The sequence below is a fragment of the Anser anser genome (genome assembly GCF_964211835.1).
Source record: "Anser anser genome assembly, chromosome: 25".
Taxonomy (NCBI): Eukaryota; Metazoa; Chordata; class Aves; order Anseriformes; family Anatidae; genus Anser; species Anser anser.
Window position 1 is genome coordinate 2,397,711 of NC_139746.1, and position 27,322 is coordinate 2,425,032.

General features: G+C 63.6%; 1 protein-coding gene across 7 annotated transcripts; it reads right to left on the reverse strand.

Annotated features, from left to right (window-relative positions):
• Positions 1-994: 994 nt before the first annotated feature.
• MAST3 (microtubule associated serine/threonine kinase 3) lies at positions 995-26,956 on the reverse strand. Of its 7 annotated transcripts, none has more exons than XM_083811289.1 (28): positions 26,843-26,956; positions 24,249-24,280; positions 14,185-14,273; positions 13,949-14,021; positions 13,783-13,803; positions 12,703-12,781; positions 12,020-12,177; positions 10,357-10,432; positions 9,812-10,021; positions 9,630-9,731; positions 8,933-9,065; positions 8,375-8,442; positions 8,121-8,206; positions 7,647-7,855; positions 7,176-7,314; positions 6,936-7,068; positions 6,674-6,839; positions 6,449-6,550; positions 6,161-6,283; positions 5,783-5,892; positions 5,511-5,665; positions 5,127-5,359; positions 4,794-4,994; positions 4,491-4,717; positions 4,273-4,395; positions 3,774-3,910; positions 3,358-3,539; positions 995-3,248 (listed from the first exon to the last, which is right to left on the reverse strand). In XM_083811289.1, exons 1-28 carry the CDS (start codon positions 26,879-26,881, stop codon positions 2,347-2,349), a joined length of 4,308 nt encoding a protein of 1,435 aa, XP_083667415.1. In that variant the 5' UTR covers positions 26,882-26,956; the 3' UTR covers positions 995-2,346. The 7 variants fall into 7 exon arrangements, with proteins under 7 accessions (XP_083667415.1, XP_083667413.1, XP_083667411.1 ...); XM_083811287.1 differs by lacking the exons at positions 24,249-24,280; positions 26,843-26,956 and adding exons at positions 22,377-22,466; positions 23,094-23,216; XM_083811285.1 differs by lacking the exons at positions 24,249-24,280; positions 26,843-26,956 and adding exons at positions 18,290-18,439; positions 19,484-19,593 and having other exon boundaries at positions 14,185-17,848.
• Positions 26,957-27,322: the final 366 nt, after the last annotated feature.

Sequence of the window (27,322 nt, forward strand, 5' to 3'; positions counted from 1 at the left end):
GGGAGTGGGGAGCGGGGGCGCCCCCTGGTGGCGGGAGGGGGGAACTGGCGCGGCGCGGGGCTGCACCGGGCATGGAGCAGTGCAGCGGGCATTGCACCGGGCATTGCACGGGGACTGCAACGGGCATGGAGCATTGCACCGGGCATTGCACCGGGCATTGCACGGGGGCTGCAACAGGCATGGAGCACTGCACCGGGCATTGCACCGGGCATTGCACGGGGACTGTAACAGGCATGGAGCACTGCACTGGGCATCGCAGCAGGCATTGGGCACTGCACCAGGCACTGCAATGGGCACTGCAACAGGGACTGAAACGGGCATTGAGCATTGCACCAGGCACTGCATGGGTGCTGCAATGAGCACTGCGGTGGGCACTGCACAGGCACTGCAATGAGCATTGAGCATTGCACCATGCACTGCACACGCACTGCATGGGGACTGTAATGAGCATTGCAATGGGGACTGCAATGGGGACTGCACAGGCACTGCACTAGGCATTGAGCATTGCACCAGGCACTGCTCGGGGTCTGCAATGGGCCCTGCACTGGGCACTGAGCATTGCAATTGCACCAGGCACTGCAGCAGGCACTGCAATGGGCATTGAGCATTGCACCAGGCACTGCATGGGCACTGCAGTGGGCATTGCACCACGCACTGCAACAGGAACTGCAACAGGGACTGCAAGGGGCACTGCACAGGCACTGAGCTTTGCACCAGGCACTGCAATGGGCACTGAGCACTGTACCAGGCACTGCAATGGGCACTGGGCATTGCAAAACGAACTGCACCGGGCACTGGGCATTGCACTGGGCACTGAATGGACACTGCAATGGGTACCGGGCACTGCACCAGGCACTGCACTGAGCACTGCATCAGGCACTCAGCATTGCACCAGGCACCACACAAGGAGCCCATCCAGAACCCACCCCCTGCCCTCATCCAGCCTCTTCCAGCCCCAGCCGCTCCGTTTCAGAAGACCCCACGCCGCAGCACATCCCAAGGAACAATTTTAATACAACATAAAACTTCCCGAAGGTAACAACAAGACCGGTGCTCGGCACAGCCCAGGAAGGCAAGGTCCCATCCGCTTTTACGACATTTTCCATAAAAAAAAAAACAAACCCTTCGCATGCCGCAAAAGATGCGTCGTAAGAAAAAAGGGAGAGAGAGGGGAGGAAACGCCGAGCCTTGTCGAAAGAGCCTCGCACGAACCGCACGCACACGAAATAATCCAGTGAAATACGGAGCCAACGCTTCAGGGTGGGAGGTGGCACCGAGGAGCCGGAGCGCGGCAGCGTGGCCCTGTGCATGCAGCAGCAAAGGTTAGAGCATAGAAAACGTTAGAAACAGGGGGGGGGAAGCGCTGGGCTGGCCCTTGGTCCGTCGGGAAGAGAGCTGCGGGAGAAGAAATTTAGAAATTACAGGTAGAGCAGAGCTCACTTGGGTTGCTGTTTTTTGGGAAGAATTGAAATGCTGTGGTTTTTTTGGGGGGGAAAAATGGAAATACTGGCTTTTCATGAAATGCACCAACCACACCCCGTGAATGCCCAAAGGTGCACCATGGCAGAATAGGGAAAACAAAAAAAAAAACCAAAAAACCTAAAAACCCTGTTATTTGCATCAAATTGCTGAACCCCAAGCAATGGTTGGGCCAGGTTTATCCTCCCCAGCCCCGCTCCTCTTGAGAAAGACGATGGAGCGGGTTGGCAGAGTGGTTTGGGGCTTTCTCAAAAGGAATCATAATAAAAAAAATAAAACCTCTCCATCCGCAACGTGTTTATAAAACGAACCCCGTGGCCCTTGGCACGGCACCCACTCGGGTTTTGGGGGGTTTGGGGGATTTTCCTGCGGGAACAGGGGGGCACCAGGTGGGGTTCATGGAGATGGAGGCGACCCTGAATGCACGTCTGCAGAGGGGAGCCCTCGGCCTCATTGCTACTTGGAAAACTTGCCTCGTGACTGCATTTTGGGGGCTTTTCCAGCTGAAAGTGAACAAACGGGGAAAAGCTGGTGGTTCTTTTGGTTAGAAAACGTCGTGTCATCGGGACGGGGGCCGGGAAACACACGGGAAAGGCTGGGACAGCTTGGACCCTGCAACGCCTCTGTTTAGCTTATAAAAGTAATAAATTAGTTCCAAGTATTTGCATCGAGTCCTTTCTATTCACAAAGTTTCGGGCCCTGATGGGGAAACGCCACCGCCACGCCGAGAGCCCCCGCGACAGAAATCCGGGCGTCTCTGCAGTTAGTACAAAAGGCAAAGCTCTGGATCGTGGCACGGTCTGGCGATAAAAACCGTTTTCATCCCACGGCGCAGCGGCACGGGACGTGCCCCAAGTTGGGGAGGTTTTAGGGGACGCCCCGTGCCGATAGCCCCGAGGGGGCCCCGTCCCCACAGGTCCGGTGATGCCGGTGGCCGTCCCGCCGCGGCAAGGCGATGCCAGCGGTGCTGTCGGTGCTGAAGAGGCGGAGGGGGTAGGAGGCCTGGCATTCCCAGCCGGCCACCCCCTGCTCCTGCTCGTCGCTCTCCGAGCCCTGCACCGCGATCTGCGGCACCCGGGCGGGTTTGGGCTCGGCTGGCCCCGTGCCTGCGCCCTGCCCGGCGTCGTTCTTGGCCCCGTCCTCGCCTCCCGGCTCATCAAAGCTCACTTCTTGCACGGCTTCTTGCTTCTTGAAGGAGTCGCGGCGCTCGGAGAGGTTCAGGCGCCTCATCACCACCATCTCCTGCTCCGCCGGCCGCGAAACCGCTCCGTAGCCGTGCTCCCCGGGGTACAGCGGGACGGGCGCGTCGCCCTCCCCAAAAACTTCCCCGGCCCCATCCCGCAGAGGCATCTCCAGCCCCAGCTTGCGGCCGCCCACGGTCTTCTTCTCGGCCAGGTAGGTTGCCATCTTCTCCGCCGACTGCACGCGCTTGAGCAGGGGGGAGCGGGGGCACTCGGCGCTGCGCGGCCGCGACCCTTGCCGCACGATGGTGGGGGGGGACAGAGTCTTGCCTTGGAAGGGGTGGGAGGGTTTGGGGTGAGCCGGCAGCGGGGACGGGGACCTCTGCGGGGACGTCGGCCGCTGGGCGCAGGCAGGGGTGCAGGCGAGGGGCGAGGGGGGGATGCTGCTGGTGGACTTGCGGCGCCCCACCTTGTAGCGCTGCCCGCTCAGCTTGGGAGCCAGCCCGTGCAGGGTGCTGGGGCGCACGTGGCCGGCGGGTGACGTTGGGGTGCTGGAGGAGGGAGAGGTGCTCTGCGGGGACACAGCATCTGCCGCGGGGAGAGAGGGAGAGAAGTCACCATCCACCAGGGATGCCACCGTCCCCCCCCCCAGGGGATAAAGAGGAACCCGACCCCATGCGGGCAGCGGCCCCGGTACCTGGGGGCAGGTCCGGAGCAGGGCTGCGGCAGGGCGTCGCGGGACCCGGGGACAGGCTGTGCGTGGGGGACTCCGGGAGGCTCTCGCTGGAGGACAGCGAGTGGTGGAGGCCGGAGGAGAAGCTGCGGCTGGTGTGCAGGACCGTCGACTGCTTGGAGATCTTTTTGAAAAGGGATTTCCTCCTTGGAAGGAAGCGCAAAAGGGAGCTTGGTCACAAACGGTAGGGAGAAGCAGGGGCCCTTGGAGACACTGGTGCCAGCTCTCTTTAAAGCCAGCAGACCTGAATCTGGTGGGATTGTGCTTCTCCACCTGGACCTCGTGGTACTGGAGAACCAGAGCATCCACGCAGGTGGCGTTCCAGCTCCCGGGACACCCGGGAGGAAGGTGCCATTTCATCCCCCTCTGTTTATTCTCACCTGTCCTGGCTGTCCCTTTTCCTGCTCTTCTTGCTCCTTCGGGCCATCCGCGTCTTGGAGCTGTTTTTCCGGGCAGGGCCAATTTTGATGGAGGTGTTCTCCAGGGCGGTGGTCCGCAGGGCTACTTTATTGCCGCTCTGCGGGTACAAAAGGGATCGTTGCAGCATGCTGGACCCAAGCACCAGGGTTTAACCCCACAGAGCTCTCTGCAAGGCAGCCGCGAGCCCCACATCTCACAGACGTCACCCCTGATCCCCCCACAAGCTAAACCCTGTGCTCTGCTGCGTTTCACATCCATTTGCTGGGTGGCAGCTCCGTGGCGTTGGCGGCTCCGCTGCAGCAGGCAGAGTCAGACCCGCGTCGCCTCCAGCACCGTCAGATTTTGGGATTCCCACGCTCCCGAGGGTCAGGGATAATTTGCTGCTCGGGCCTGACGCGCCGGTTCGGGCAGCCGCACGCAGGTCCCGAGCAAGCCGGGCGAGCAGAGCGAGGCGCCTACCTTCAGCAGCAGCTCCACGACGTCCCGGTGCACCAAGCCCAGCACCGACTCCCCGTTCACGTGCGTGATGAGGTCTCCAGCTCTCAGCCCCGCTTCCTGGGCAGGGCTCCCTTCTTCCACGCTCTGCAACAGAAGAGCCAGGCTTTTGCTCGGACACAACCCACGTCTCCCACCCGTGGTGTGTCCCACCGGTGTCACCGGTCCCCGGGGCCACCTACCCAGACCATGTGGTGCACGGCGTAGACGTCGCTGTCCCCCATGTAGACCCGGATGGCTCGCAGCGTGAAGCCGTACTTCTTGCCCGAGCTGTGGATGATGATGGGGGGCCGCAGGCTGGTGATGGCGAGGGAAGAGTCCCGGCTCGGGGACGAGTCGCGGGAAGAGGGGTTGGACGAGAGCGAGTGGGGGGAGATGGGGCTCATGAGGGCACCGCTGCTGAAGTCATCTGCAAGGAGAAGAAGGCGGCTCGTGCCCGGGAAGCCACACGGCGGCCGCGGCGGTTGCAGAAGCCAGCCACGAACCTGACGTGATGATGAGGGACAGGGCCGAGACGGAGGCGGATTTGGGCACTCGGCTGCCGGGAGAAGTTCTTGGTTTCTCCGTCCCGTCCTTCTGGCTGCTCAGCCGGCGGCTGCTGCCCGGCTCCAAGCCCCTGGGAGCCGAATTTTTGGTGCCGGTGCTGTTGCTCCGCAGGCGGATGCGGTTCAGGCTGACGAGATCAGCTGAAAGGGAGGAGGAAGGAGGTGGTGAAATGGCTGAGGAGGGTCCCTTTGGACCCTCTACAGGGTTCAGGAGAGTGTGGAGAAGCCACCCAACACCGTTAGAGACCCCATCTGCCCCCAAAACCCACGCACCAGATAACGCCGAAGTCTTCACCGCCGTGCTGGCCCCAGCGTCGGGGTCTCCCAGCACAAATTTGGGTCGCTCTGGCTTGGCCGGTGCCACGCAAGGGCTTTCGTCTTCCGAGGAGAAAGCAAACTTGGGCATGGTGTCCAGGCTGTAGGTGCTGGTCAGGGCGGCGGGGCTGCGGCTGCGCTCGTGCTGGGAGGTGTACGGCGTGGAGCTGCAGGACGTCCAGGACCGCAGTCTGCAGGGAGGGAGCCAGAGGGCGCAGAGCACCCATAAATGAGTGAGGAAGGGTGGTCCTGGGTCTCTGCAGCACCCCAGGACACGTTCCACTGACACCATCTGATGGGAACACCCCGTGCTCACATCAGAGTCCCCGTCCCACCACTCACCGGGGCTCTGCGCCCGACAGCCGGCTCCTGTCCTCATCTCCCGAGTGCCGTTCCCAGCGCTCCCCCCTGTCCTCCTTGTCCTCGCTGTGGCTCCGATCGGAGGACGAGAGGCTGAGGTTGGAGTGCGTGGCCAGGTACTCGGAGCTGCTGTACACCTGGGGAACAGGCGAGAGGTAGGAACGGAGTGGTTATGCTGCTGGGGGGGGGTCCTGCTTGTGGGGCAAGCACCCATGCACCACCCCGCTGGGGTTTTAGAGGACGGATTCAAGCACCTTGCTAAAGCGATGGGAGCAGGAGGAGAACTGGCCGATCTCCACGGAGGATTCCTCGTCATTGGTTTCTTCGTCCTCTGAATCCAAGTGGCGGTACCTCTCGGAGCGAGCTGAAAACAAGAGCAGCAGTGGTGAGGGCTGACATCCCACCACGAGGGGACAGGAGGCATTAGGAACCCTGGGAACGTTTTGGGATGAGAAAGCAATGCTTTTGTTAAGGCTGAGCAGTCCGGAAACAGATTTACATCTGTTTTTTGTGACTTAGCTCAGGGTGTAAAATGACAGAGTTCACCCAGGAGATTTTCATCTCCTGCTGCAGCATCCGCCCTGCAGCGGGGACAAAAGATCGCGGGGGCAAGGGGCTGGAGCTGGCCTCACTGTCGAAGTAGCTGGTGTCGTCCTCGGACTCCAGCTGGGGGATGAACTCTGCCTTCTGCCGCAGGAGCCCGTTCCAGTCCAGGTGGAGGAAGAAGGCATGGTGCTTCACCTCGTGCGCACCCCCTGGCAGGCAGAGAAACCCCCGTGAGGGAAGCACACCCTGAAATGCTCCCAGCCCCAACAGCACCATCTCCTCTCCCCCAGGACGGATCTGTGCCTTGCACCATGTCCTTCATACAGCAGGACACGCTTTGGCTTCAATCTCACACAAGCAAACGGCACACGTACCGGTGCCCAAGCGCTCGAGCGGGCACTGCCTCAGCAGCCGCGTGATCAGGTCCTGAGCATCAGCAGGAAGAGCCTCGTCCCCCTCCGGCCACATGATTTCATCTGCAACAAAAGGGGAGGTGAGCGTGGAGCCCCTCGGGTGCAGGGAGCAGCGGACGGGGGCGAGGGGCTGGGCAGGACGAGCAAAGCGAGCAGCAAAACGTGCCGGCGGCTGCAGGCACTCACCGCTGATCACCTGCCCGAAGAGCTCCTCGGGGGTGTCCCCGAAGAAGGGGACGCAGCCCACCAGGAACTCGTAGAGGATGATGCCCATGGCCCACCAGTCGACGGGCTTCCCGTAGCCCTGGATGAGGATGACTTCTGGCGCGATGTACTCGGGCGTGCCGCACACCTGCGTTCGAACCAGCGGTGCTGCTGACACCTCCGCACCAACCTCTGCACCGGGCCCCGAGCCTGTTTCGGGTGCCAGCGAGGGCCACCCTCGTACCTGCTTGTCCATGAACTCCCGAGTGTCCTTCTCCATGTGCCCTTCGTAGAGGTTGGTGGTCATGTTCATCAAGCCAATCTTGGACAGGCCGAAGTCCGTCAGCTTGATGTGGCCCATGGAGGTGATGAGCAGGCTGGAAGAGAAGGCACCGCCTCGTTGTCCTCCTCTCCTGGCCTGGAGCAGGCCCTCTCCCTCCCAGCCCAGCCCCTGCCCCCTTGTGGGACCAACCCCCGTCCTCACTTGTCGGGTTTGAGGTCGCGGTGCACGATGCCGTAGTTGTGGAGGTACTCCAGCGCGAGGACGGTCTCAGCAAAGTACATCTTCGCCATGTCCACGGGCAGCGGGCCCATGTTCTTCAGCAGCGTGGCACAATCCCCTCCTGCGGGAACAACACGGCTGCTCCTGAGCACTTGGAAAAGACGGGGGGGGTCTCCGGGAAGAATTAGGCAGGCTCCCAGTGAGACCCTCCCGTCCCTCCTCGGAGCTGCAGCTCTGCCCGAGCACGGGGCAGAAACGTTCTCCTAGGTGAGACAGCCACCACCTTCATCAGGGTGGGACTCGGGATGACAGCAGGGCTTCCCCCTGCTCCCCAAAGCAAAGCAAAGCAGGAGACATCAGGATGGCATCCTCAGTGCTCAGACACCTGGCTGGCATCAGGGTCTCTCCACTTGTCCACCCTCCTCGCTGCACCACCCCAAGCCCCCTCCTCACCTTCCACGTACTCCATCACCATGCAGAGGTGTCGCTTCGTCTCGAAGGAGCAGAACATGCTGACCACGAAGGGGTTCTCGGCGAAGGTGAGGATGTCCCTCTCCACGAAGACCTGCTGGATCTGGTTGCGCAGGATGAGGTTCTGCTTGTTGATCTTCTTCAAGGCGAAACGCTGCCGCGTCTCCCTGTGCCTCACCAGGTACACGGCCCTAGGAGAGAGCGAGCAACTGGACCTCAGAACACGTTCTCCAACCTCCAGCACCGATCCCACGGCACAGGGGGTTGGACAAGGCAGGAGGAGCAGCAGCTATGGTCAGAAACAAGCAAATTCAGTGCACGTGGGCTTGGAGGTGTCTACAGGTGGAAACAAGGGTTGGAAACCACGAGCACGCTGCCAGGCGGTGTGTTTGCTGCACGGCAGGGAAGGATGCTCCAGGCGTGCCACCAGCGCCTGCCCAGCCCTCCCCAACTCACCCGTAGGCCCCGTTGCTGATCAGCTTGATGGTCTCGAAGTCACCCTCGCAGGGTTTCCTCCGAGGAGCGGTGACCGAAGGCTGGCTCTGAAAAGAGGCAGAGGGGTTTCAGCGTGCCCACGGGTGCTCCGCGTGCCCCCGTGCTGCTGGCAGGCAGGAACTTGCACGGAGCCATAGCTACACAGAGCTGCAGGGTGGTGCTGGAGGCACCGGCTGGGACACGGTGTGGGGACACGCAGGTGGGACCCTGCTCACCTCGCAGGTGTCGTCGTTCTCTGGCGTGATGGTGTTCCCGCTGTCGAAGTGGTCCAGCTGCACCATTTCTGCAGAAGACAGTGACGGTATTCACCTTTTTCATGCTCGACCCCCCTTTATGCCAAAAGAATCCCCCAGCTATCACCTTCCCTCCAGTCTCAGAGATCCCGCGGGGGGTTAGCTACATGCTTTGTTCAAGCTATTGTCTGGAGAAATTCAGGTCAGGGCATTAGGAGGTTAAACCAGAGGTCAAACATTTACATAATTCTCTTTTTCCCATAGTCATTCCCGTGTTCTTCAAGGATTACGGCTCCCCCCCAAAGCTTTGGCTTCCTATGGATTAAGTGTTCTTGAGATTAATCTGCTCTGCTGAACATGTTGGGAGCAATAACGAGATGCTGGGCTGGCCTGGAGGCTTGGCTGCCGTCCTGGACCTGCAGCCCAGCCGGCTCCAGCCACCGCCTGCACCTCCCAGTGCTTGTCTGCGCTCGCCGCGGCAGGACGGGGAGCAGGAGGGGCTCACGGCCCCCCGCAGACCTCGCCCGAGCTCTTCCTTACCCTCCAGCGGGTCCTTGACGAGCCCCAGCTGGCTGATGATGTACCGGGGAATGTCGGTCTTTATTCCCTGGCCGACTTTGGCGTGTCCCTCTGCGGCTTCCAGGAGGTGATAGAACTCCTCGGGGTCAAACTCCTAGACGGGGAAAAACCCAGTGTGGTCAGGGAGTGAGGCTTTGCCAAGTCTGGCCTTCGCTCTGAGCACCACCATGATTGGGGCACAGGCTCTGGATGTTTGCTGGAGACAGCTGAACGCTCTGCTCCTGGCTCTAGCATCATTCCTCCAAGCATAAAGGGATTTTAAAAACCATGCAGCCTGCGACCTGGCTTTGGAGGAGAAACCTTACAGAGAGCACACCAGCAGCATGCCTCAGAAAACGCTGGAACCACAGCACTTATGGAAAGCGAGCGTTTCAGAAATTGAGCATGATGTAGCACAACAAAACCCGGGTGAGAAGGCTGGCAAAGAAGTTCCCATCCCCATGCTCCGCTAGGAAAAACCAGCCTCTCCCCTCCACGAAATGGCTCTAACCCTGAGAATGGGCTCAGCTCATCTCGGCAGCCCAGGCTGCTGCGTGTGAGCAGCGATTCCCATGGGGGACCAAGCAGGGTGGAGAGAAGAGGCTCTTCCTAGCGGGACGCCTCCTCCGTGGAACTGACCGTGGAAGACAAACACCCACAGGGAGCTGCAGCGTCTTACCAGGCACTCCAGGAGGCGTGCAGGACGGGAGATGATTATCAGCAGCTTCCTCACCAGCTGGTCGATGAACTTCACTTCCTCGCTCTCCGAACGCTCCTGAGCCTGCCGGAAAAGGGGACGGAAGCCAGGAGTCACCGATGGTCTCGGGAGACGGCGCCGGGCAGGGAATTTCCCCCACTCACGTCTCTGAGCATCTTCTCGAGCTTCTCCTGCAGCTCCATGAAGTAGCGGGAGGTGATGAGAGCCCCCTGGGACTTGGCCAGGCAGTCGCGGGCCAGCTCGATGATCTGGTGGTGGATGAAGCCCAGCACCCCGTCCGCCAGCGGCAGGGTGCTGCTTGGAGAGAAGTTCCTGATGGTGTCCTGCAGGCGCTCCTCCATCTGGGCCGTGGCCTGCGAGGCAGAAGGGACGGTGACGCCTGCGAGCACGTGTCCCCGTGCCACCTCCCCGCCTCACGTTGCCACCTCCCGCAGCTCCAACCTCTGGTCCCACCTGGGACCAGCCTGCAGAAGCCCCACCAGGGTCTCCGGAGACGGCTGCCTGCACGTGTGACGACGCAGAGCCGCGTGTCCCTGCCTCCCTGGGTCGTTCCCGCGTCTCCAGTGTCCCCCAGCACCCCCCACACCTACTCATGCATTTCATGTTCCAGCACAGTGATTTTTCTGGAGGAGCTGTCAGGATGCTGCGGGGGCACTGATGCCATCGTCCCCCCCCAGGCCAGGGTTACCTTGGGGAACCGCTCCTTGTAGACATGGTTCATCATCACCACCTCGTTATCAAACGTTCCGCTCGTCCGTCCAGGGCTGTGGGGTGGGAGAGCCGGCTGCGTTACGAGACCGAGTCATTTACAAGTATGCAAATAGCTACTGCCCCCGGAGAGCTGCTGCAATTTGTTCTCTCCTCGTTGTGCCGGGTGTCACAAGCCATTAGAGCCCGTCCAAGCGGAGCGCTCAGCCTTGGGCCAGGACCTCCAGCACCATCGGGATCACCCGCGCTGGCTGGGGCGTCCCTGGGGCCCCCACCACCGCACGCCTACAACCACCAGCAGTTCTCCCCTTCCCCAGCTTCAGCGTTTCCATCCCGAGCAGGGGGTGCCAGCCCCACGCACGTCCTGGCAGGGCCTGGTCAGGCCCCGGGAGCGCCGACCTCCTGCAGACTCAACTCTCCAAACCCAAGTCACTGGAAAAGCCGCGGGCGTTTTGAAGCCGGGCCACCGGAGCTGCATTAGTCACTTGGCTCCAGCCAGCCAGCTCATCCTCGGCTTCCTCTCGTGCCATCATTTCTGCTTCAGCCCCTGCCGTGATGTCAGTGGCATAGACGGCAGCGACAAAGCTGCTGGAAGGATGCCGAGACTGCAGCCGGGTACCCGCAGCCATCCCGGATCCCACAAATTGTTGCTGCAGTTGCCCTTTTTGCAGTTCACAAGCGACAGCAGAGAAATCCCAACCCATCCCCACCTTCCCCGCAGCAGACGCAGGGACCTCCAGGAGAAAGCTTTCTTTTCCCTCACCCAACGTTGCTCCTCGTGCCACCAGCACCAGGGCCGTAATCTCATTATGCAAAGCAAGCGGCAGGAGCAGGCAGCGACTCATTAACCGCTGTGTAATAAATGCCATAACGAACCCCCGACTCGCTCACTCAGGAGCTGAGCCCCAGCTCAGCACAGAGCCCCTGCTCGTGCTTTGCAGAGTTGATCACAAAACTGGCGTTTCCTCAGCGGAAGGGTCGCCACCTGCCAAACCTGCCAGCTAATTAATCTGGTTTTAATGAAATTGCAGCCAAAAGCAGCAGCAAGTCGCCTTCCCAGCCCTCCGAGCGATTTGCGGAGCCCCGGGAGAGCCGCACCTCTGCCTACGCTCCTGCTTAAGAGCAGGCTGGGGAGGTGCGGACGTGCCTGCGGTGCTCGGCTTTCATTAAAGGAGGCAATGCTTCCAAAGCTGAGCGTGCAAACGGGCTGGTTAATCTCCTAACGGCAGCTCAGGCTGCTGGCCCCGCAACCGTGACACCTGATAAAGCACCCTCGGAGCAGATGCCACCACTTGGGCTCCTGCTCTGCGGTCCCCAGATCTGCCGAAACCCCGTGGACCACGTGGCAGGAGGCTGTGAAAGGGATATTTTGGAACAAATGCTGCTTTCCCCAACCTCAGCCCAATTAATCTCGTTCTTAAGTGTCCTCTGTCACATCCTGACAGCCAAGGGACTGCTGGAAAGCAGAGCCTAGCTGCAAAAGCACGGAGTTTTACCACTCCTTTGCAAGGGGAAAAAATGTATCAGGGCCAACCCCATGGCTAAGCAGGACCAGGACGTCCCAGGAAGAGCTCAGGAGATGGCAGAAGTGGCCAGAACCGGGTCCCTGTGCATTGTCACAGCAGCACGGGTGGTTTCTGTACCTCAGGCTCCTGGATCGTGGGCGCAGGCAGGGCGAGTGCCGCCCGTCCTCGTCCGTGACGCTCTCCGTGCTGCGGAAATGCTTGGAAAGGAAATGCAGCTCGTCGGGGGTGGGCTGGTACGGCAGCTGATGCAGCCGCTCCTGGGAGGACGAGGACGACTGCAAGGAAGGACAGACACGGGCGGTCAGGAGACGGGTCGGTGTCTGGCAAGCAGCAAACCCTCGGGGAAAATGCGCCTCGAGCCTCTTAGTAGACTGGAAACAGTGACGGGCAGCACGCGGCATCGCTCCGCGCTCACCTCCTGCGCTCACTGCGTGCAACACGGGTGGCAGGAGCTGGCCAGGACTTTGTGCACTGCCTGCTCCCAGCCCAAAACCCAGCCTCTGGCTCCGTCCAGGGCCTGATTCCATCCACCTGCGGCATCCCCAGCAGCTCCTGCCCTGCCCTTACTCAGCATGGACGAGACATGCCCCGTGAATGCTCCAACAGGATGCAGCGAAGCTTTAATGTGCAGGAGGAGCTGCCGCCATTAGGGGTGCTCTGCAGCTTTCTTAAAATTAGGAAACCACGACGCAGCTGCAGCAACATGATGCCGCAGGGCTCGGGATTCACCCCACGTGCTCCCCCTAAAACCAAAGCACTTTGCTTCTTCTCGCCTCCTGCCCCGGGAGAGCCAGCCTTACCGAGACGGTGGAGCTGGGGGTGTTGGTCCCATAGCCAGACGAGGGCAGCGAAGCCAGCGACCACCTTCTGCCATCAGCCCTGCAAGAGCAAGCACACGCCTGTCGCACGCTGGAGAAAACACGTGAACGCACGTGCAGAAATAACATCTGAACGATAAGGGTGGGAAAGACGACTGCTGTTTGGCTCGGGTGAGAAAGCCCTGAAGCCTCTTGCCAGAACGGGATGAAAATTGGTGCAATAGCAGAGGTTTTGCACAGTTCACGTCCCCGGGCTATTCACAACATGATGGGGACGCTGCTGGGGTGGGAAACCCAAGGCGATGGCAGCCACAGCCCCGTGACAGCCCTGCCCTGCTCAGCCACACGCTGCACTCGAGCGGCTCCGTTTCCAAAGGGGAAAAAATAAAAAGCGAGAATCTGATTTTTAATTGGAGCAAAACCCTAGCTTTTGGGACTTCGTTCTAGGAGAAATCAGGATTCCTAAGGACCAGTGCAGGGCGCACACGGATAGCAGAGCCTCATTATAAACAGGAAGGCAAATGCTCGCACGTAGGCGAATGTTTCCTCTTGGACACGTTTCCAACAGAGCGGGTCAGGATGAGGCCCTTCACCTCCCGGCGCCGTTTCCCATGCGTGCAGGACAGGGCCACGATGCAGGGGACGAGGACGACGGAGCTGGTGATGCGCTGGCTCTTACGCCACGGGGATGTCCGCAAAGCCCTTTGGCTTTTTGCTCCACTACGAGCGTGAAAAGCTAAACACAAGCCTCCAGCTTTTTTCCATGCGCCAATCCAGGGGTTAACGTCATCCGTCTGCCCTCGCGCGTGAACTCGAGCACGAGGAACGGAGTGGGACAGAATTTGGGGCTGGGGGACACTGTGATGGGAACGGGGATGTTTCCCTTCCTGCAGCAATCCCTGCAGCCCTTCTGCAGCTGGGGACCTCCCTGCCAGGGGTGCATGGCACGGAGAGAAGGAAGAGGATCCTTTATGAAGAGGATCGGGGACATGCCCAGGTGGAGCAGACGCTCGCACCAACGCAGCTCCCCTCCACAGAGCCCTTCTCCCAGCCAGTACTTGCCTGTCAGTCCGAGGAGCATGGCTGGAGGGTGACAGGAAGCACCGGTCGCAGCAGCAGGGAAAACAAAACCAAAACGAAAATCGGGAGGAATAAAAAAATCATTAAGACCAACAGAACAGCCCCAATTTGTGGGTGGTGGCGATGATTAGGGCGATGCACAGCTCACCTGCGAGCGAAGGGGAAGTTGACGGAGGTGCTGGTGGAGAAGTTGCGCGGGCTGTCCAAGGGGCTGCTCCCGGCTGCAGGGGAAAGGGAGGATTAATCACAGCATTCCCTACGCCATCCCTCTGCTCCCTTCTGGAAAAGCCTCCAAGCACCCAGGCAGTGCCCCCAAGTCCCTCGCTGCCCCCCCGGAATATCGGGGTAATTTGGGGCGATGCCCAGCCTCAGCACTCCCCTTACCCGTCGGCACCGAGAGCGGCGAGAGAGGACGCGAGAGGGTCGGAGAGGGCGTCCCCACCACCAAGCTCTTCCTGTTGCTGCTTCGGCAACTGGAGAAGGGAAAAGGAAAGGGGATTAATTTGGGAAAGCAGAGCACAGGCAGGGCTGGTCGGGCTCGGACACGTGCGGGTCGCTTGCGGGCTGCACCCTGCACCCCCAGCTCCAGCTCGCCCGGGTGGCAGCGAGGGGACACGGCTGCGGTCACCGCATCGATCACGGATCTCCCGCCCCCGGGAAGATCGTGTCCCCGGAGAAATGCTGCTGGAGAAGGGCTGGCGGTGTTAGTTTGGAAGCCAAACCATCTCTTCAAGGTCCCACTTCTGGTTTTGGCCTGCCGGGAGGGAAGATGCATGCGGGCTGTTGGGCAAGAATAGAAAAAGGGATCTAAAAGGAGGAAGCGACAGAAATGCCAAGTTGCTTCAGGCCGCCGCCAGCCCCGCTGCGCAGCGTGGAAAATGCCCCCAGTTCCTACAACCCTCGTGTCCCCCGTGCCCAGGGGGAGGGCAGCCAGTCCCTAAGCCCCCAGCCCCACGGAGAAACCCCGCTGCCTTCGCCAGGTCGGCAGCATCCCCGTCCCCTCTGCTCCTCCGGTCGGTGCTGCACGCACAGGGCTCAGCTGTGCTCCTCCAGACCAGCTCCAGGAGGAAGCCACGCGTGTGACAGTGCAGGACAGAAAGCAGCACTGTGCACGGGTCCACGCTCACGGCACTATCACCCCATCCTGGTGCTGCACGGGGGCTGCATGCCAGCACCCACAAGGAAACAAGAGAAAGGGCACGTCTGCAAGCACGAGATCTCCGTGTCATCACCTCCAAACGCACAAGACTTCAGCGCTCCTTGCGGGAATTTCAGTTTTGCTTCCTTTTGCTGCAGGCCACGAGCCCAGGGCTTCTCCTGCAAGCGGGGACCTGCTGCTTCGCTGCCCACCTGCCCACAACGGTGCTGCAGCCCGTGGGCAGCCCACGTGAACCTGCTTGTAAAACGCCCCCGGCCCCACTGAAGCTTTCGTCCTGCTGGGAGGGAATATCCCCAGAGCAGGGCAGAGACTGAGGGCAGCTCGTGTGCGCATGACAAAGACGTGGGGGTTTTGCTAATGCCAGGCCAAGGGCGAATCCCCACGAAAATGTCAACGCGCTCGAGAGCCGCGTTCGAACCAAGTAGGTCAGGCTGCGGTTCCTGCAGCCGCGCTTCCTCCGGCTGCACGTGCTGCACGGCGGCGCCGAGCCGCCTTGCCGCGCTGACGCTGCCCGTTATGGGCCGTGGTTTAACGGCCGGGCACGGGAGCACAGCCCCGGTACGAAGGGATGCTCCGCGGGTCCCAAAGACACGAGCAGCACAGGCAGCGCGAGGTGGTTCCTAGCAGGGAAGGGCTGATTTAACCCAGCATTTTCAGGCATGCTTTTTTTTGCCTCTGCCTCTCGAAAAACACGGGCCCCGTCTCTTTTGCTCGAGGTCCAGCGAGCAGGGAGCACCCCAAAGACCCTCAGCTCCTCCTGGCCCCTCCGTTTGCTTTCGCAGCTCACGCCCAGGACCCAGCTGAAGCTGCAGCACCGCCGGCTGCGCACACCCTCCCCAGCACCCAGCCAGGGCAGCAGCAACCGCAGCACCCGGCTGCGCCGGCCGGCCGGGCGCGCGAGGTGCCACGAGCCAACGTGGTCCGCTGCCAAGCCAACCCCAGCAGACGTTTATTAGTCAGAACTACGAGATTTGGGGTGTCGCCCCGCTGTTTCGCCCTGCCAAGGTGCGGATCTGCTCATCCTCCTCTTGCAGGAGGGTCCCTGGGGGACGAGGGGCGGCCGCCCCGCACCGGGGACAGCGCGGTGCCGTTGCAGGCAGCGCCGCAGCCCCGCACAGGAGGTTTCACGTTGGAAGTGAAAACAAAATCTTCGGCTAAGCAAGTTCCAGTAATCTTGACACAGGCAGAGGCTGCTGTTTCCTGTTTCCGCGCGCTCCACCCTCGCTGCTGCAACCATCTTGCTGCGCTTTAACCCTGCTTTGCCTGACGCGTCAGCTACGGCTGCTGCCCGTCCTCCGCGGCACGTAAAAGCCTCGGGCCACAAAACCGAGCTCCCGAAGGCAGGAGCCGGGGCTGAGGTCCAGCCCGTGCTGCCAGCGGTGCCCCCCCCCGGTGCTTAATTGCACGCTTGGCGCATTTTACCAAAAATGGAGTGGAAAATCGCCGTCAGCACCCCCCGGAGCCGCTCGGACGCGGGGACACGCTGCCTGCGCACGGCATCTCCGAGGCTGTCACCATCCAGTGCTTTTTTTTTTCAAAGGATGCGGGAAGCGTGGAACAGAGGCTGTGAGCCCGGAGCCTGGAGCGAAATAACGCGTCAGCCGGCCCCGCGCGTGATGTCCCGGCACTCGGGGTGATGCTGAGTGCTGGGGCCGGAGGCAGAGTTTTAAAATGTCCCGAGCTGGAAGGGGAAATGCTGGCGATGGGCAAGCAACGGGGCCGTGGGCATCCTGCTCCTGTCCTGCGGGATCAAGTGACGTGCTTTGGAGAAAGATCAGAGAGTCGGTGACTAAACCCTTCCAGGGCAGTAGGGCAACGCGTGTCAGATGCCAGCCAGCGCTCGTCACCGCCCGTGGGGTGAACAACAGGACCGAGCTGCCCAGAGGGACCCCGCTGTTAGGGCTAGAAAAGCCAAAACCTGGGTAAATAAATAAATAAAACCTGGCTAAATCCCTGGATTTATCCTGCCCAGCGTTTCTGGCTCCCTACCCCGTGAGCTTCACGCAGGACAAAGCCCCTGCCGGTGGCACGGGCACTCGGTTCCAGCGCAGCACGAGGCAAGGGTTGGACTGATAAGGGCATGGGCGCCGTCTCAAAGTACAAGCCACCGGCTCGGCTCCCAGCTCCGGCATTAAGAACCCTCCCGGCCTTCACGTGGCCGTGGAGAAAAAGCCCTCCGTGTCCCGCCAACAAACACACGGCACTCGTGTGCCTGCCGACACGGGAAGCGCCACGCACCAACGGGCCATGGACTGCAGGGCCTTCTTGCTGGAAAAAATCATTTCCAGTGGGATGATTTTGCTCTTAACGTTGAACCAAGCTGCTGTACCCAAAGTTTCCACGTCAGTGCCCGGGGCGACTTCTTCTCCACGACATTTGAGACCTCCTGAGATGGAGGCTGCGATGCGGGATGCTGCGGACTGGCTTCCAACGGCAAAATGCACCACGCTGCCCAGCACAGGCCGTGCACAGCCCTCCAGCACCTTCACAACACCATCAGGCGACCCAGACCTCACGCCTTGCACCGCTGTGCAGAGCCTGTCCCCGTCGGGTGCTTGCGTTGTCCCCTCCCCGAGCACCAGGCCTCCTCCCGGGATCGGCACCCCAAATCCTCGCCGGGCATCGTGGCGCAGCGGGCCGGGTCCGTGCTTATTTATTCCTTCGCGCCGAGATAAAAACAACTTCAAGGAACGGCCTCGCAGCCTGGGACAAATCTCTGCAAGACCTCCTGCTGCCTAAGGAAACGGTACTGCCATGCTGAGACGAGTGCTGGTGTGAGCGGCCCTGCGCCGTGCCGGCCGTTTCGGATCCCCGCCGCAGGAAATTCGGATCCCTCAGACCTTAAAGGGCTCTTAACCACGCCGAGCAACATCGCGCGTGTCCTGCCCGCTGTAAAACAGGCCAGACCCCGTTCTTGCCGCGGATTCTAGGAATACTGATGGATGAAGAGCAAACCCTGTGCCCTTTGAATCACAATCTCTGGAGGCCGCCGGGATGCTCCCTGCAATGACGCCTCTCCGCGAGGCTCCCCCCCCGCCCCGGGGAACGTGCTTGGGAAGCATCCACGTGCCGGGACGGCATCCTCGCTGCCCCTCGTCCCCGACGGGCCCCGGCCCGTGCACGAGGCAGCTCCCGGCTGCGATTCCCACGCCCGGAGCGACGCAGGCGCCGTCAGCCCCGCGCCGGGCGGCTTCGTTCGCTAAGCAACCGCGGCGCTTTGTTCCATGCCAGTCCTACGAGCACGGCGGGGGCCTCTCCCCACCCCCACCCCCCCCCCCGGCCCCCGCACCCGATTATCACCGGTTTTATATAAAACTGCGGGGTTCTCGCCTCGTTCAGCCTCGGCGCCCCGAATCTGGCATCGGTAGCGGTGACGCCGGGGGCTCCCCGGCGTCGTGCATCGCACCCAGTGCATGTGCATGTCCCATCGGTGCCCATCTCGGTGGGGGGGGGGTCATCGCTTCCCCCCGTTGCAGGACCCTAAATGCCGCACCCTCTATGGCACGAGGTTCCCAACCGATGCACCCCCCCTTGGTGGAACCCCCCCCCCAAAACCTTGCACCGCTGGCAGGCACCCCCGCTGTGCAGCTCTCCCAAATAATGCACCCCCAAATGGTGCCCCTAGGGAACAGTCCCCCCCTCCCACCACGCGCCCCCAGGTGCAACCCCTGCTGCGATGCCCCCCAAACCGTGCACCCCAAGATTACACCCCCAGTGCAACCCCCCCCCAAACCACGCACCAATTCACCCCCCCAAAACCATGCACCCCCAACGCAACCCCCCCAAACCACGCACCCCAAGGCACCCCCCCCAAAGCATGCACCCCCAGATTACACCCCCGGAGCCCCCCCCCAAACCATGCAACCCCCCCAAACCATGCACCCCCAGAGCACCCCTGGAAAACCACGCGCCCCCAAGGCACCCTCCCAAATCATGCGCCCCCAATACTACCCCCCCCAAACCACACATCTCCAATACAGCCCCCTCAAACCGTGCACCCCCAAGACACCCCCCAAACCACACCCCCCCAGGTTATACCCCCAGAGCCCCCCCCAAACCATGCACCCCCAACACAACCCCCCCCCCAAACCACACATCTCCAGTACAGCCCCCCTACAACCACGCACCCCCAAACCCCCTCAAAACCACGCACCCCCATAAGCCCCCCCCCAAAACCACGCACCCCCAATACAGATCCCCCAAAACAACGCACCCCCAGAGCATCCCCCAAAACAACGCACCCCCAGAGCACCCCCCAAAACAATGCACCCCCAGATTGCACCCCCAGCCCCCCCCCAAACCACGCACCCCCAATACAGATCCCCCAAACCAACGCACCCCCAGAGCACCCCCCCAAACCACGCACCCCCAACGTACCCCCCCCCAACCAAACAGCCCCCAAACCACGCACCCCCAGAGCCACCCCCCCCCAACCCAAGCACCCCCAAACCTCCCCCCCCCTACAAACCACGCACCCCCGGCTCCCCCCGTCCCCCCCCCCCCCCCCGGGCGCAGGCCCCGCACCTCTTGGAGCGCTGCAGCAGGGCCCCGGCCGCCCGCTGCCCCCGGTAAGCGGCGGGCGCGGCGCCCCAGCAGCTCGGGTCCGACATCGCGGCCCGGCCGCACGCACCCGGCGGGGCCGAGCGGGGCCGGGCCCGGCGCCAGCACCGGGGCCGGGCCTGGGCCTCCCGCCGCCGCCTCCCCGCCGCGCCCGGCCCCTCCCGCCCGGCGGCACCGGGGTTGCCATGGAGACGCTCCCCCCCCCCCCCCCGCCGCCATTACCGGCACCGAACGGGGGTCGGGGTTGCCGTGGAGACGGGAGGAGCCCCCCCCCCCCCCCCCCCCGAAATGGGGGGGGGGCATTGGGGTTAACGGGGGAGTGAAGGAGCCCCCCCCCCCAGCATGGAGACGGGATGGTGGCACCAAGGGGGGCCTGGGGTGGGCCCCAGGTGGGGCTGCGCCCCAAAATGGGGTCGGGGTCGGTGTAGAGGTGGGGCAGCACCCCAAAATGGGGTCGGGGGTACCATAGAGGTGGGGCAGCACCCCAAAATGGGGTCGGGGTTACTAGGGAGATGGGCCTGCACCCTAAAATGGGGTCAGGGGTACTAGGGAGATGGGCCTGCACCCTAAAATGGGGTCGGGGTTACCATAGAGGTGGGGCAGCACCCCAAAATGGGGTCGGGGGTACTATAGAGACAGGACGTCACCCCAAAATGGGGTTAGGGTTACTATGGAGGTGGGGCAGCACCCCAAAATGGGGTCAGGGTTGGTGTAAAGGTGGATCTGCACCACAAAATGGGGTCAGGGGTACTAGGGAGATGGGCCTGCACCCTAAAATGGGGTCGGGGTTACCATAGAGGTGGGGCAGCACCCCAAAATGGGGTCAGGGTTGGTGTACAGGTGGGTCTGCACAACCAAGTGGGGTCGGGGTTACTAGGGAGATGGGCCTGCACCCCAAAATGGGGTCGGGGGTACTATAGAGACAGGACATCACCCCAAAATGGGGTTAGGGTTACTATGGAGGTGGGGCAGCACCCCAAAATGGGGTCAGGGTTGGTGTACAGGTGGGTCTGCACCACAAAATGGGGTCGGGGGTACCAAGGAGGTGGGGCAGCACCCTAAAATGGGGTTGGGGTTACTATAGAGACAGGACATCACCCCAAAATGGGGTCGGGGTTAGTGTAGAGGTGGGGCTGCACCCCAAAATGGGGTCGTGGGTTACTAGGGAGATGGGTCTGTACCCCAAAATGGGGTCGGGGTTAGTGTAGAGATGGGGCTGCACCCCCAAAAGGGGGACAGGGTTACCATGGAAGTGGGGTAGCAGCCTAAAATGGGGTCGGGGTTACCATGGAGGTGGGGCAGCACCCCAAAATGGGGTTGGGGTTACTATAGAGACAGGACATCACCCCCAAATGGGGTCAGGGTTACCATGGAGGTGAGGCTGCACCCCAAAACAGGTTTGGGGTTACCATGGAGGTGGGGCATCAGCCCCAAATGGGGTCAGGGTTACCATGGAGATGGGGCAGCACCCTAAAATGGGGTCAGGGTTACTATAGAGACAGAGCACCACCCCAAAATGGAGGCTTGGGGTTAGCATTGAAATGGGGCAGCACCCCCAAAATGGGGTCAGGGTTACTATAGAGACAGGGCATCACCCCAAATGGGGTCAGGGCTGCTACGGTGATGGGGCATCACCCCAAAGTGGGGTCAGGGTTACTATAGAGACAGAGCATCACCCGAAATTGGGTCAGGACTACTACGGTGATGGGGCATCACCCCAAATGGGGTCAGGGTTACCATGGAGATGAGACATCACCCCCAAATGCGGTCAGGGTTACTATAGAGACAGGACATCACCCCAAATGGGGTCAGGGTTACCATGGCAATGCAACCACCGCTGCTCATGCACAAACCCCCCCAAAGCCGGCGCTGGAGGCCCCAAAACCTGCCCACAGCTCCCCAATACGGGCATCCCTTGGGGGTCCCCTTAGTGCCTCCCCCTGTGCCGGGCGCTTCGCCCCATGGGGCCGTGAGGCCAGGGGGTTCCCATATGGCATCCCCCCCCCCCCCCAAACTCCCTCCCACGCTGAGCCGGGGACACCCCGCGCGGAGACCCAGTGACACAAATCCCGGTGCCCGGCCTCGTTTTTTCGGCTCCCTGAGTGGGTCAGGTGCCGGCACGTCGCGAGTGCAAACCCCACACGGGACAGCATCACCAAACCGGGCTGAAAATCCCCTAAATCCCCACCCTGATGGTGGCCGGGATGCCACCAGAAGGATGTCCTTGTCCCCAGACTGTCCCCCACTGCCCGCATCCCAAAAGCGCAGCCTGGCCCCAGCACCCACCCTCCCCGTGGCCTCCGCTCTCGCACCCCAACCCCGCACATCCCCGAAACCCCGAGCATCCCACAAGGAGGTGACGCGGGCAGAAAAGAGGGCACCGGAGGTTTCCCACGTGGGAGGAAGGCACCGTCCCCACTGCCAGCCAGGACATCCTGCTGGTCCCATTTTGAGGTGATCCCCCCCAAAAAACGAGGATGCTCGGGGACCGAGCTGAAGCCACCACGATGGTGTTCCCATTGTGGGGGGGGGTCCCCAAAATGGACCGAGGATGCTCAGAGGCCAACCTGAAGCCACCTCAACGGTGGTCCCAAGGGGGGGTCCCCCAAATGGACCGGGGATGCTCAGAGGCTGAGCTGAAGCCACCACGATGGCGTTCCCATGGGGTACCCCAAAACGGAGCCACCCATAACAGACACCAGGTCACTTTTGGGGGTGACAGACCCCCCCCATCCCTCCTCCTTTCCGCCCACCCCAGGATGTCCCTGGTGGGGGGAACCCACTTCGCTGCCCCGTCCCCTTTCCCCGCTGGGTCCCTCCTGGCACAGGGCAGGGGTTTGGGTTTTGGGGGCCTTACCTCCAGGGGTGCAGGGTTAGTAACAGGCTGCAGGGGCTGCAGGGGCTGCAGGGGCTCAGCAGCGTCGGGCTCTGGCTGCTCGGGGACAGGCTGCAAGGCAAGGGCGTGAACGGGACCCGGTGCCTCGGGGACCTGCGGCACCGCAGCGGCACGGCCCCCCCCGGGGGTGACACCGGGCGGGGGAAAGGGGATGGGGACGGGGAGCTGAGGGGTGGGGGACAGGAGAGGGGCACGGCTGCAGGGGGGCAGCAGGGACATGGGGGGCCAGGGATGGTTTGGGGGGGGGGGGACACAAGAGGGGAATGGGGGCTGGGGGGGGAGATGGGGTCCTCACTGGGCAGCAAGGATGTGGGGGTGTGGGGATGAAGAGGTGAAGGGATCTGGGGATGAAGGGATGCAGGGATGAGGGGATGCTTGGGATGAGGGGATATTTGGGATGAGGGGATGCTTGGGATGGGATGAGGGGACGGTCGGGATTAGGGGATGATCGGAATGAGGGGATGCTCAGGATTAGGGGATGCAGGGACGTGGGGATGCTGGGGATGCTCAGGATGGGGGGATGAGGGGGTGCTCGGGATGAAGGGATACTCGGGATGAGGGGGTGCTCGGGATGGGGGGATGTTTGGGATGAGGGGATGCTCGGGATGCAGGGACGCTGCCGCCGCTGGCAGCCCAAGCCCGGTCCCGGTGCCACCGGCAGCCCCGGCCCCGACTCACTCCAAGGTCAGCGAGGGGATCTTCAGCCGGTCCCGCCGCGACTTCATGCCGCTCCGCGCCGCTCCGCGCCGCTCCCCCCGCCGCCGCCGCCGCCGCACCGGCAGCCCCCGCGCTGGGCGGCTCCCGCGGGCGGGCGGCGGCGGCGGCCCCAACGGGGGGAGCCGGGATCGGCCCGCCGGGCCCCGGGCCCGCCCCTGCGGCACGGCTCGGCTCGGCTCGGCTCGGCACGGGCTGGATGGCTCGGCTCGGTACGGCACGGCTCGGCACGGCTCGGCTCGGCTCGGCACGGCACGGCTCGGCACGGCACGGCTCGGCTCGGCTCGGCTCGGCTCGGCTCGGCTCGGCACGGCACGGCTCGGCTCGGCTCGGCTCGGCTCGGCTCGGCTCGGCTCGGCACAGCACGGCTCGGCACGGCACGGCTCGGCTCGGCTCGGCTCGGCTCGGCTCGGCTCGGCACGGCACGGCTCGGCACGGCACGGCTCGGCTCGGCTCGGCTCGGCTCGGCTCGGCTCGGCTCGGCTCGGCACAGCACGGCTCGGCACGGCACGGCTCGGCAGCCCCCCCAGCTCCCAGCACACCCGACCCAGCCCGGCCCAGTCCAGAGGCTGCTCCGTTCTGGGATGCGCCTGGGCACTGCCAATGCCTGCACACCGCAGCCCCAGTACGGCCCCGGTACGGCCCCAGTATGGCCCCAGTGCCATCCCCAACGCACCATTGGCACGGCCCCTGCACACCCCATAACCCCCAGCAGAGCCAGCACAGCACCAGTACACCGCTGCGTTCCTTCCACAAGACCCCAAAGCACCCTAAAACACCCCAAAACAGCCCCAACAAACCCCAACGCAGCCTCAGCACAGCCTCACAACCGCCTCCTGCCGCACACCAGTACACCGCAGTCCACCCCAGTACAGCTCAAAACACCCCAGCACACCCCAACATGGCCCAGCCCACCCCAGTAAGCCCCGGTACACCCCAGTACACCCTAACACACACATTTTGGGTCGCTGCGGTATCGGGAACACGATGATGCCACCCTGGGTTTGGGCACCCCATGGTGGCATCCAACACCCACCCCCACTGACCCCTGGGGCCGGTGACGTGTCCCCAAGCCCGTCCCTCCCAGTGACACCCCCGTCCCCTGCCCGGTGGACTTACGCTCTTCCCCGGCGCGGCAGGCTCAGCTCCTTCTGCAACGAGAAAAGCAAAGAGCGGGGTCAGGGCGGCCGCGGGCACCGCGCCGTCACCGCAGGGACCCGGGGGTCAGCGCAGGGGGGCAGCTCCTTCCCAAGTCCCCGGGGCCGGTGGCACTGTGGCCAAGCCTGGGCACATGGGCACGAGGACAGCAGAGAGGGAGCAGTGCCAAGCCACCAGGCGGCAGCGTGACCCCAGGGGGTGGCTGTGCCCCGTCCCCATCCCCGTCCCCCGCTCCCCAGGCACGGGGAGCAGCCGGCGTGCTCCCCACGATGTTTATTTTTCCAGCCTCCGGGAATATTTCTCGCGCGAGCTGCTTGACCGTGGCTGGTGCAACGGGGCGAAGGGCAGCGGGGCAGCGGGAGCACTGCCTGCTCTGTCCCCCCGGCACAGCGGGGTCTGTCGGGGACCCGGCACCCCCCACCCTGGCACGGCGTGAGTGTGCCGGCACACGTGGCCCTGCACCGGGTGCATGTGCCAGCTAATGCCCACCGCTGGCCTCATCCTGTACCCACCGGCCCCCTGCCCCTAAGCGGCTTAAACACATTCCCACCGTGGCAGCACCCACGGGTGGGGGCCGAGCGCGCGCCGCTGCGGGGGCAAACGGTGTCCCCCACGCACCCGGGGTGCCCGCGCGCCCGTCCCGCTGCCCACGGCCCCTGTGGAAATCCCGGGGCTGGGGCGTGCGGCGCGCGGTGATGCAGCAGCATCGCCCTGGCAACGGGTGATATCACGGCCCCGTGCGCGGGGACGCGGGGTTTGGGGCCCACGGGTGCTGGTGGTGAGGGTGGGTGCCCTCCGGGGGGGGGTCTGGGTGCCTCGGCGCACCCAGCAGCACTGGGTGACCCCAGGGGAAGGGGGTTGCGGGGTCCCCATGTGGAGCAGGAGCCCCCCAGCACCCTGCTGTCCCCCCCATCCAGACCCCCACCTACTCAGGCCCATGCTGCCAGCTGAGCAGAAGGGTCACCCTCGGGGTTTATTTGCTCAGACACATGCAGGCAGGACAGCAGGACAACGGACAGACGCCCCCCAGGCCCCCCAAATTAACCCCCACCCACGGCACAGCCTCCCCACCCCATTTGGTTGTGTGGGTGCAGAGCGGTCCCACGGCACCCAGCACCCATCGCTGCCGGGGGCTCTCCAGCCCCGCTGCACCCTGGGGACAGCCAGAGCACCCTGCAAAGGCCCCAGGGACCCGTGTGGGGCAGCGCCATGGGGCCAGCACCCACAGGGTGCCCGAAGAACCAAGCCAGCAGGGTGCTGCCCCCATCCGCAGGTCCTGGGGGGGGCCAGGATTAAGCTGCTCCCTGCAGGGACAGCATCAGGGATGGCACCTGGGGGGGGGCACTTTGCTGCCCAGCACTTCAGGGTGACCCTTCCCGCCCCTCCTGCTCTCCCCAGGGACCGCAGGAGCACCCGAGTGCGATGCCTGTGCCGAGAGCCCCGAGCCCCCTGGCCGTGCCGTGGGGCCGCAGCTCCCCTGCGCGGTTTTTGCCCGGTGCCGCTGAGCGTGCAGCGGAGCACGGGCGCCCCGGGGAGCTGCCAGCTCGAATGAAGGCAAGCGCCGTGCCATCCTCCAGCCGCCCTGACAGCTCAGCCTGGGCCCGCGGGGCGGCCGTGGCTCCTTTTTGCAGATGGGGACAGAGGTGTGAGGTCACCCGGAAAATCGGTGCCGAGCCCCCGGGCTCAGCGCTCAGCCCCCCCGAGTCCTTGCTGCAGTTGTCTCCCCTCCGAGAACGGCAGCGGGTGCCCAGCGTCCCCGTGGGAAGGGGTGCAGGGATGGGCAGGGAGGGGGGGGCTCTTTGGGGTGCACAGTGCGATGGAGGGGTGGCCGCAAATCGGCAGCCCCCCGGGGTTGGGCACGGATCCAGCAGCACGCGGGGGGCTGCAGGGAGCGCTGCTCCCGTGGGAGCCCCCAGCGCAGCCCCCTGGGGACACGGCCCCGTGCTGGGCTCCGGTCCCATCGGGCACGCTGCTCCCCCGCAGCACCCGCTCTCGCACACACACAGCACCCACCATGCGCCCACCTCTCACCCGCAGCACCCACCCCGTGCCCACACGGCACCCACTTCTTGCACACGCACAGCACCCACTTCTTGCACACCCACAGTACACCCACCTCTCACCCCCGGCACCCACCTCTCGCACACCCAGCACCCACTTCTTGCACACCCAGCACCCACCCCGTGCCCACACGGCACCCGCTTGCACACCCAGCACCCACCCCACGCCCACATGGCACCCACCTCTTGCACAGGCACACACACAGCACCCCCCTCTCACCCGCAGCACCCCCCTTGCCCTCCCACCCACACCCCCAGCACCCACCTCTCACCCCCAGCACCCACTCCTTGCACCCACACGGAGCCCGCAGCACCCACGGGGAGCACACAGAACCCCCCCCCAGCACCCCCCCTCAGCACCCACCCCAGCACCGCACAGCACCCCCGCAGCCCCTCGCCCCCCGCCACCTCCCCGCTCCCTCCCCCGCCGCTCCCGGTGCCCGGTGCCCCGGCGGCCTCCGGCCTCCACCCGGGCGGTGCCTCCCCGCCGCTCACCTGGAGGCCCCGGCGCCGCAGGATGCTGGGCTCGTCCATGCCCGCCGCCGCCTCCCGCTGCGCCCGCTCCGCCCGGTGCGCCCGGGCCGCCCCGCCGCCGCCTCCCGGTGCGCCCGGTGCGCCGCCCAGCGGCACGGCCTCGTCATCGGCACCGAACCCGGGGCTGGCACGGCACGGCACGGAACGGCACGGCACGGGCACAGCCCGGCTGGCTCGGTACAGCCAGGTGTGGCACGGTGTGGCCTGGCTCAGCCCGGCACTGCACGGCACGCTGTGACCCAGCCTGGCACGGCACGGTTTGGCATGGCACAGCCTGGCGTGGCTGCGGCGCGGCTTGGCCTAGTTTGGCACGGCACAGGGTGGTCCTGTTGTGTGTTGTGACGTGGTACGGCATGGCACAGCGTGGCATGGCATGGCACAGCATGGCACAGCTTGGCACAGCACAGCACAGCCCGGCACAGCACGGCAGAACATGGCACA

Excerpts from the sequence above, each read along its gene's own strand:
- MAST3 (XM_083811283.1), bottom strand. The coding sequence starts at position 19,706 with ATGGCAACCCCGGTGCCGCCGGGCGGGAGGGGCCGGGCGCGGCGGGGA. Across the intron at positions 5,893-6,160 it reads CGACACCAGCTACTTCGACA|CTCGCTCCGAGAGGTACCGC; the intron begins GTGAGGCCAGCT and ends TCTTGTTTTCAG. Across the intron at positions 3,911-4,272 it reads TCGTGGAGCTGCTGCTGAAG|AGCGGCAATAAAGTAGCCCT; the intron begins GTAGGCGCCTCG and ends TTGTACCCGCAG.